At 43.6% G+C, this 10,234-nt stretch overlaps 1 protein-coding gene across 7 annotated transcripts in view; it reads left to right on the top strand.

Moving 5' to 3' along the window:
* Positions 1-32: 32 nt before the first annotated feature.
* CAMTA1 (calmodulin binding transcription activator 1) overlaps positions 33-10,234 on the top strand; it is a 435,941-nt gene continuing 425,739 nt past the window's right edge. For all 7 annotated transcript variants that reach the window (XM_064525335.1, XM_064525333.1, XM_064525334.1 and 4 more), the window contains exons 1-2: positions 33-144; positions 3,269-3,362. In XM_064525335.1, the coding sequence (XP_064381405.1) occupies positions 3,296-3,362 (67 nt within the window). In that variant the 5' untranslated portion in view covers positions 33-144; positions 3,269-3,295. The remainder of the gene's footprint in view (positions 145-3,268; positions 3,363-10,234) is intronic.

Below are 10,234 nucleotides of genomic sequence, written 5' to 3'. Positions count from 1 at the left end.
CCCGCAGCTCTGCGCGTGCGCCGGCGGCGCGCGGGCCTGCGCGTGCGCAGTGCCGCCGGCGGCGCGGGACGGGGCGGGGCCAGCGCGAGCCCCGCCCGGGCAGCCGTGAGGAGAGGCGGGCGGCGGCGGGCGCGCGGCGCCGGGGTGAGTGATCCGCTCCGCTCCGCGCCGCCCGGCCCGGCCCGGCCCGGCCCGATCCGCGGGGGAGGCCCCGGCCCCGGCCCCGGGAGGCGAGCGGCGCGGGCCCCGTGCCCCAGCCGCCTCCCCCCGCCCCGCTCCGCCGCGGCCCGGGGCGCCCCTCCCCGCGGCCTCCCGCCCGGCGCCGCGAGGGGCCGGTTTCGGGGCGGTCCCGCCCCCGGGGGCTTCGGCGGGGGCCGCGCGCGGGGCCGGGGGCGGCGGAGAGGAGAGGCGGGAAGCGCCCCGAAGCGGCGCGGCCGGCTGCCGGGGCCCGGCGAGCCTCCCCGCCCCGGGGCGGCCGCGGGGGGAGGCGCGGCCCTGCCGGCGCTCCGCTGGCCGCTCCCGGCGGCAGCGGGCGGTGTCTGTGCGGGGGTAGCGGGGCGGTTTCGGGGCGCCCCTCTCCTCGGGGAAGCAGCTTTGCGGAGACGGCTTCGTAGCCGTGCGGTCCCGTGTGAAGCCGAAGCCGTGCCTCCCTGCTCCAGAGCTCGGCTGGTCTGTTCTGGATTCACTGCTCACTTAACCTTTGTTTAAAAGCAGCAGAAAGGCTTGTTCAGCTGGTAAATAACCTTTCCTGGCCGAAAGGTAATTAGCAAGGAAGCACTCGTGTTACCGAAGCGCCTCGGCGCTCACAGTAAGCGAGGTGCAGCGCTCGGAGCAAGAGGTCCGCAGAGGTTCGTGTTCGGAGAAGCCGCGTGAGGAGGGTTTATTTCACGGGCACCGTCCGGCAGTGTGCTCTTCTGAGTGACCCCCCTGCCAGGATCTTCCCACATGGTTTCAGAGTCACTGGGCCTGTGCAAAAATGCAAAGAAGACTCAAGTTTGGGGAGTGCAAATTGCCATGGCAACACTGCTTCCCATGGATTTTGGCGCTGCCACAGTAGTGAGAGCTGTGCTCTCTTTCTAACGTTGTTTGGGAGTCGTGTGGCCCTTAGGGACGTCACAAGAGTAGCGACAAAGTTGATGGGAGTCCTTCCTGTACCAGATACTTCTAAGTTTCTTAAAAGACACAACCGCTCATGGCCAGTTCTGCTGTTGTTTTGTATGCATCACAGATGCTTCAGGGGAATTTTGGGAGAACAGTCCACAAATGTCAGGTCTTGGCAGGAAAATGAGGAAAGAGAGAAGTATGACTTGAGTGAGCTAAGTATGAACTGATTTGCTTTCAAAGTATGGAGAGAAAGCTCTTTAAAATCCTAAATTATAACAGAGAAAAATAGTATTTATTGCAAAAAGCAGCTTTGAAACAGAGTGCTTGTTTGTGCTCGGCTGACAGGCCAGGCCTCGGTTAAGGGCGTGCTGTTTCTCTTGCCCACATCACTATGCAGACTCCTGACGAGAAAGCGTCGCTGTGCTATTTGGGCCACAATCTCTGTGATAAGTGAAACAGACCCTTGGAATCAGATTCCAGGTGTAGAAGGCCCTTTTTCTGTCAGGCACGTTTCATGCGTGTTTACGGTCTGTGTAAGCAGTGGGGAGAGTGAAGTGCTCGAAATGGTTTTCACGAAAGTCCTTCACAGGGACTTACTAGTTTATGTGGAAATGCCAGAAGGGTGTGTCTGAAATTCCCACATTTCAGACCTTAGGTGCAAATGAACCATTGTTCTTCTGCGTGGTAACAAAGAAGGTAGATAATTTTATATGTGCTTGTCTGGAAAATGGATTTGGGGCTAATGGTTTTCTTTTTAAGCTAAGGGAAATGTCCATGCTTGTGTCCTTCTGGGATGCCAGTGACTGCTCTACAAGGAGCAGAGATGTTCCGTTAGAATAGTCTCATCTCTGCTCTTCTGGAGCCAGAGATACCAACTATTACCTTCCCTCCAGTGACTATTTCATGTAAGCTCGTGGGCTGCATGAGGAACCATTTGCCTAAGTCTGGTAGGGGTGGCAGGTGAATGTGATACGGATTTTAGCAACAGGCTGTGTTTAGCATATTTTCTTAGTGACTAGAATCATGCAGTTGTTACTGGAAAACTGCCCTGCGCAAAGTGCTTTTGCTAATGTTAACTTTAGTTCTATCTCAGATCAATGGAGAGAAAAACTTGAAGATGCCATAAATTCAGCTGAGCTTGTCAAAGCTGTCAAATTACCACCTGATAAAGCTCCTATCTCCTAATGATTATGGCCATCAACCAGAGAGGAAATGTATGTGGACAGTGCCAGGGTTAAGCATTGTTATACTTTTAATATAGTGTTATCTAGGGGCTCTTTGGCTGTAATGAAGAGTGAAGCTTTGATGAGAGTTTTTTTTCTTTTTTTTTTTTTAATCGGAGCGGGGGAAAGGACCAAAGATCTAGAATAGCATACTACCACTGTCTTATCAGCCAGATTAGTGCTGGCTGCTAAATTTTAGTAAAGGTTGTTTTTGGTCCCATTTGCTAGTATTAGGAGTCCATAGAGACTGTCTTTTCACGTATGAAAGATGCTATTGATTTTCTGTTACTGTTATCCTGAAATGTGCACTGTGTGTCTATGGAGTAGTGACAATCCTCCATCACTAGTTTTATGTGAAAAGAATGGTTATTGAATCTCTTCCCATAAAATATGATCTTTTTTCTCTTCCAGAATTTGCGAACCCCCATGGGAGCCCCTCGAGTTATCGCTGAGAAAATTGATTCCCCCCCCCCCCCGCTTCGTACATTTGACTTTAGTTTTATTTTTGATTCGGCTCATGTGATATGGAGGCTTCCCCAACCTTAAGCATGTTTTCTCAGTGTTGTATTGCTTCTGTCTCATACAGATTAACATTTTTAGAATGTTTTAAAATAAAGACATTTGTTTGGCACAAGTGTCTTGTTGCTGGGAAATTCTTACTCGAGGTGAGTCATGGCCCTGGATTGCTCCTTCTTTCAAGGCAGGTCTTGGATATTGACAGCTTTTCAGCTGCTTACAGGTAAATTTTGTGCAAGTTTCTAGAGCCCGAACAGGCTGCTGAGAGTATTTCAGGTGAATGACACTGTAGCAGAGAGCACAACTTGCAGTACTGTCTGCCCAAGGGGCAGTGGTTTTCAAGCTTAAACAGGGGCAAAAACGTTCTGTTAAATTTCTTTTCCTCTGCGTAGCAAATGATTGACTATGTGACTTTTTCCTTTCAGGGAGGAAACGGCAACATGAATTCATAGATGACGAGTAGGATGCCAAAGCCAGAGATGACTGTGCTCTTGAAGAAATGCTGGGTAGAGCAAAAAGGTAAAAGGAATGGCTAACGAGTGCATTTTGGAGCCTGTGGGACTTCATGTGTTACCTTCCCTCCTGTAGCAAATGACATCCCTCAAAATGCAACTCATTTTCTTGAATTCCCTCCTTGATTTCACATGAAGTCCCAGTGATACCTCTCACTTCTGAGCTACTCTTTTTCTCCCCCCCGAAATGCATTGTTCTGTATTGACAAACCTCTGTGAAACTTGTACTTTTACATGTGTCCTTTCATGCACACACTTAGAGGTCCAGCAGCTACCTCATCCTGACCTGCAGCTGACACAGTGTCAAATTAGTCTAAAAATCATACTAGGTTGTCTACTGCTGTATTTTGCAATGAGAGCAAAAAGAGAAATAAGAGATACGTTCAGCCGTGTCATTTGCATCCCGTGCCATTCTCCCAAGGTGATAGTTCAGCGCAGTGCTTTCTTGTCCCATCTTCTGACTTAAACCCGAGTAGATACGTATTGTTAAAATGCTAGAAGGGCACTGCAAACAAGTTGCCTCTGTGAGGGCTAAACTGCCTTCTACTCTAATGCTCATGTTTTTTACTGCATTTTATGCTAACGCTTTTGAGATGCCCAAAGGAATAATTTCTTATTGGCTCTTTCATTCTGAGAAATTATCTTTATAACTGAGGCATGATAGTCTACTTGGGGACTTTGGGAAATATGAGGCAGATTTAATCGCACCTGCACAGAACCGTGTGGTAGAAAGGCCTTCGTAATATGCATCCAATGGCAACAGAAGTGGCTGAAGCAACTGACAAGAAGCAGAAAATTTTCATTACCAATGTAGCTCTCCTTGGGATATTTTCATGCTTGTTTATGGAAGAATGGTTTTAATCCCCCCAAAATCAAAAGCAAACGTTCTGCTTGAAAATGTTCCAGGTGTGTAGTAATTATCCGCTTGTTGTCCCCTGCCTCTCAGCTCCTCCTGGCAGCAAGTGCATGGGACAGAAGGGCATTTTTGTGGCAAGAAGATGCTGGCAGTAAAAGAAACAGAATGAGGTGTGAATGATTGGTATATAAATAACAATGAATTCCAGCAGAATAGATCTAAAATAAAAATCAGGCAGGAATTTTCTGTCACTTAGATGTTAATGCTGAATGTAATTTTTCTGCGCTTAAGCTGTTTCCGTTCAAGACATGGTCTGTTGGAGCATTGTGAAGAGAGGTATTAAAACTTTTGAACATCCTAACACCGCACCCTTCCTTGAATGACACTAGTGCAGTTTTGACGGTGTCAGAAATTGCTTCTTCAGGCTTCATATTGCTAGGAAATCTTCTGACAAAAACAATACTTCCATATTCACACCTGGTGTATGGGAAGGGGGATGTTTGTCTTCTGTTGACCTTTGGCACCTAAGACTGTCAGTGCAGTTGTTTCCTACTAAAGTGCATTTACTGCAGCAGTATGGCCTATTTAGGGCATTGCTTTCATCTGAAAGAAGCTGTGGAGCTTGCCAGAAAGCCAACCTTATGTACTTTGAAAGTGATAAACATTAGGAATGACTTACAGATATCACTTTCCACTAATAGCCCTTTGGATTTTAGGCTGTGGTGGTGGCTGGAAGCTGGGAACTTGTATTCCCCACCAGCTCTTCTCTTTCTGAGGTCAGTCTCCAGCTCATCTCTGGTAGAATAATTCTCTGAGAAGTTGTCAATGACTTCCCCTACTATGTCAGTGAGAACGTTACTTGGGTTCAGTTCTGTCATTTATTTTTGCGTGTTTAATAAATTACTTTCTCATTTTTTGTCGTGAGAAGGAGCTGCTCCATACAGGATGCCCTGGAATCCTCGTTATGTTTAGCCCATCTGATGGAATGGGAGGACAACACCAGCTTCAACTCTTTTGATGTAAAAATATAGTTTGTCCTATTTCACTTGGCAAATGTACCCAATATTTGAAATATAATATCAATATCTTAAATACAGATTAAATAGCTTTTCTGAAATAGCTATAGCTTGCATAAGATACCACTTCTAATAATGTTAGAGTTGAGATTGCAGCCATACCTAATATGAACTAGAAAATCCTTGCCCATCTGTATTTTGGGAGATCTGATGCTTTCGCTCATTCTTTTTCTGCATATAGCTATGTTCAGGCTGTTGGTGTATCTTTTGGTTATTTTTATAAACTCCAATGTAAATCTCTTACGCTGACTGTGAGTTCTGAAATTCTTCACTGTTAATCTGTAAAATGTTAAGTCTCCTAAAAATGGAATACAGTCAGTGTTGGCAAGGAGCCGTGTCTTTACCACTGTGCCGGTTCCCCAGAGTCATGACTTCTGGCTGTTCCCTTTTCCTCCCGTTCACTCTTCTGGGCCCTGGAGCTCAGCCAGAGCAGCTCAGTTGTTGACTGCAGCATCCTACCAGTCCAGCAGTCTGAGGCATTGGGGGGGAATGGAGAATGAGGAGGTTTTTTTTTTTTTTTTGTATTTTGCAATTTTGACAATGAATATTATATACAGGTTTTTTACTATTCCTGCCACTAAACATTAGCTCAGGGAAGGTGCTCAGTGCTGTTGCTTTAAGTTGGCTAGTAGCCACTAGCCGTGCTCAGCATCACCTCTGCCAGCGCCGGCATCAGGACATGTGCTGTCAAGTCAGCAGTGGCTGGAAAGCTCAGATAGGACCAGATCTGGCATCAGCATAATCACTTCTGCTGGCTGTGTTGTGCTTCTGATGTTGCCAGCTCCTCGCTGTTTCTTCTTTTTTCCAGTGCATGGTATTTTTATATGACCCTGAAGATAGACAGTTGCCTACTAGGCTAGCCTATATCTTTTTCCTCAAAATCTTTTAAGTCTTCAGATTTTCAATTGCAGAGGAGCATATGTATTTTATTTTGCCCAGCGTCCTGCTAACGCTACCTTCCTGGAGTTGGTGAGAGAGCACAGCGGTGGGCATTAGTGTGCTGTTAGTCGTTCAAGTGACACTACTAGTTTGAGAGCCTCATCCACCAGGTCAAGGAGATGCTTATCTAACAGACAATTTCATCTGGTTGTTCAGGGTTGTGTAGCCTCACCTTAACACTTGATGCAAATTCTCTTGCTCAAATGCAGGTGGAGCTTCACAAAGTGCCTAATGTTATGTTCGTGCTTAGCCTAGGCCTTGCAAGCATGCAATAAAGGAATGCGAATTCCTCACTTGTATACTTTGATCTTAAATTTTGGTATCATTCCTGTCATCTTCTGTAAGTGATCTGTCAGACAATTTCTTAGACATTCTATCTTGAGATCTAATCCTCAGTCTCAAATACAAGGCAGTAGGATGCTGGCAAGACACATGAGAAACAGAATTCTTCCGTCTTTGAAATACTTGATTTGGCATAGAATATTTCAAGGAAACATCAGTGCATTTTGGTAAGACCTTAGCACGTATCAGTAAATATTCCTACTGTTGTTGTTACTAGAAAGCTAGGCTCCAAGTTTGTTTTTCCTTAGAAATTACAGATATTCTTCACTAGTACAGATGAATCCCTCAGATAACCTTCGATAACCTTTCACTGCAATTTTGGAAGTTTGTCTCTGGATACCTGCTTTTGACAAACTGGCTATGAACCATTTAAGCACCTTTTGTGCAGATAAAATATCAGTTTTGTCACCGAGAACCTTCTAATTTGAAGTTTTGGTTCTGTGGAAATGGTTATGAATATACTAATGTCTGCCACATAACCTGTCTGCTTCCAACCATACTCTTCTGAAGTAGATATACTTTTCTTTTAGAATACAGCTGGCAACGGACTGGCAGAAAATAATTGAAGTATTTTTAAAGATGGACAGTGCAGCTTTTCCTGCAGTAGATGATGGATACCTACCCCTTGTGCACTGTTTGCTTTACAGGATTTGTGTGGCCAGTGACTTATTTTTAATAGTTTAGTAAATTTGGGCTTTTGTAGAGTCAATGCAAGAGCAGGAAAATGTTAACAAATCTAAATGATGAAATGGGACACTTTCCTTCAAATGCCATTGCACCAGTTATTCCTGGTGAAGGATGAACGGTGTTTTCAGCATTCCTTAATCATTGTTGCTCGTATAGAACTTGCTTTTAATGGAAATACCTATATGGCCTCTGGGGATAAAAATTCTCAGGGAAAAAAAAAAACAGTGGTTGAGGTATAATGGCTTTAAGAATCTAGTTCAGTGAGCACAGGGTTCTTGTGTGCTGTATTTTCTCAAATAAGTGAACGCTTAGGGATTAATTAAACTCTTTCCGGTCTCTACAGCAGTGTAGTCTTTTTTTTTTAATGCATTGTAGGGGTTGTACCATGTAAAAAGTCAAATAGGTTGTCTGCATGACTCCAAGAAAAAGTGTCGGGATAAAATTATGCGCCTTCTGGAAAAGAGAGATGCACACTACTTGTTACACACTCGCATTGCCCAAAACACTGTGACAGTATTCGAGCACAGAACAAGCTGTGGCTGCCTGCTGTTCTTAGGTGTACCACGAAGATATCCCTCTTGCACACACCTTTCCCAGTACAGCTTGAAGTCTGTGATGGTGAAGTGGTTTAATAATCTTGTACTTGCAGGTGTTTTCACCAGGCCTTTGTGGGTGGAGTGCACTCAGAACAGTCCCCTTTCTAATCACTGTAACTTCTATCTCACCAGCTTAAATTTGAAACAGGCACTTCTCATCCTGCTGCTTATTTTTTTCTGGATATGCAGTCAGCCGAATAATGATATTACAGGTGAGGAAGATGTAAACCATGTGTTAGTGTATTGCTGGCGTGAAACACATTTTAGTGTTTCAGCATCTCCCTTAATGAGATAAAATATATCTTAAATAAGGAAGGGAGTAGAATTGAGCCCTGTGGGATTCCACATGTGCAAGTGGTTAGGAAGGAGCCTCTCAGTGATGACGATATGTAAGCGAGCCATTCAGAAGAGCCTTTTGTGCCTTAAATAGTGCAGGAAAGGAGGCCATGTTCTCTGAGCAAACAAGTGGCCAAATGAAGTGGGAAATACTGTATTTCTAAATTTCCAAGAGTATTATAGACAATGATAAACAACTAGTTAAAAACAAGCCTTTATATTTTTTTGATTCCATATCTGAAACTTCGTGGTTAGTCTGAGTAACTGGAAATACCTGTGCTGGCGTGATCGTGGCAGTAGAAATGCCATCGAGCATTGTAGTGAGCCGATTCCATTATTGGCATTTGTGCCTTTCCGTCATCCATGCAAAACATAATTGTTTTTTGATGGATGCTTGAGGTTAAGGACATAATTTCATCCCCCAGATTTTCACCTTAAGGGCTTAATGCTGAATGTACCAGAAGTAAGTGTGGTCCTTAGATGATTATACTCCTAATCAGTGCTTAAATTCATAGGCAGACCTTGCAGATCCATTTCTGAAATGTGCCCTTTAGGCTCCTGATCCAGCTGACCATCCATTTCCATTAATCCCATACTAATTTGTCTGACTCAGACCTGTTTACTTTTTGTACTTCTAGTTGATTTTGATCAATCATTAATTCTACAGAAGGATTAACTTCTAATATTATGGTAAAGCTCCTTATGTTTTTTAAGCAGGAAGAGGTGTTATAAAAATTTAAATTGTTCAACACTAGGTCACAGGTTTTGCTGTTTAATCAGAGATGGGAGTTGAAAGATGTCATTCCAAATATAAAAGCTAATTCTAATATTAATACTTCCATTACCAGTAAAAAAAGGACTAATTTTATGCATAATTCATTTCTTTAGGAGCACATGCTAATTCTGAATCCCCCTCCCACTCTAAGGAGTCAGGAGGAGTTATTTTAAGCTGCCTATTGTGGTTACTATAGGTGAATTGGTAGTGTGTAACTAATCCTTGGGTGGTGCTGTAGTGTTGCTCAGTATTGTATGGAGACATCTTTTCAGCATCACGAGAATGGAAAAGTTCTGGACATTTGGAGCACATTTTAAAATGTGCGTGACAGGCTCTTCACATACATAAGCAAGGATAAAGAGAAGGTCGTGGACTTTGTGTGAACGTTCAGATGAGGTTATTCTAACTTAAATATTTGGAAGATAACGTGTGTTGTTTCCCTAACAGATAAACATTAAATATAGACTGACACTGTCAAAAAAGATAATGCGTATCACTTAACACTGTAAGTGACACTTCATAAGGATTTTTTTTCAATTTATAGTTCAATAAAAAAGGTAATCTGTGTAAGGGTATCCTGACCTTGTCTACAAAACAGTTCTACAGTACAAACAGTACTGCAAAACAGTTCTGTGATTCTGACAGGCTCACGTTCTTGCTTTTACCTTCATGCTGTCCCAGGCTAAAATACTTCATGTTTAACACTCTTCCATAAATAATTGACATGCCTGTCTTAGCAACTGAAGATCAGCAGTGAATTTTATTGTTGATGAATAATAGGGTCCTGCATTTTTCACTCCTTATATTGTATCTTCATTTTCACTCTCCTGCCAAGGTTTAGGACTGATTTACTCTGCTTTAGAAAAGAGTATTGCTGTTCCAGTCCTTCTTTGGGAAGAAGTTTAGGCGGAAAATCAAGAAATCACAAACGAAACCGTCTGAATAAAGGCTTGCTATTTCTTGGTTTTTTAAGTATACTATTTGTATATATTTCTCATTCCATGCAAATCTTGTGGGTCATATGGGAAAAGACTGTTTCAATGATTAAGACAAGATTGAGGTAAATCTGGAAAGAAAACTGTTATATAGCTAAAATTAATTAGAAAATGTAAAAGAAATCATCTTGGTTTATAGGAACTACTGCATATCCTTAATGACAAAGAAAAGTTTTATGTAGTGAGGCACTGGACAAGCATCCAAGAGCGATTTGAGCAGCTGCACTGTGATTTGCTTATGGTGATATTATGGCAATCTGTCTTGATTCTAGTTTGT

This window comes from Dromaius novaehollandiae, chromosome 24 (assembly GCF_036370855.1).
Source record: "Dromaius novaehollandiae isolate bDroNov1 chromosome 24, bDroNov1.hap1, whole genome shotgun sequence".
NCBI lineage: Eukaryota > Metazoa > Chordata > Aves > Casuariiformes > Dromaiidae > Dromaius > Dromaius novaehollandiae.
Note: the sequence above shows the minus strand (reverse complement) of the source record. Positions and strands in the feature narration are given on the sequence as shown.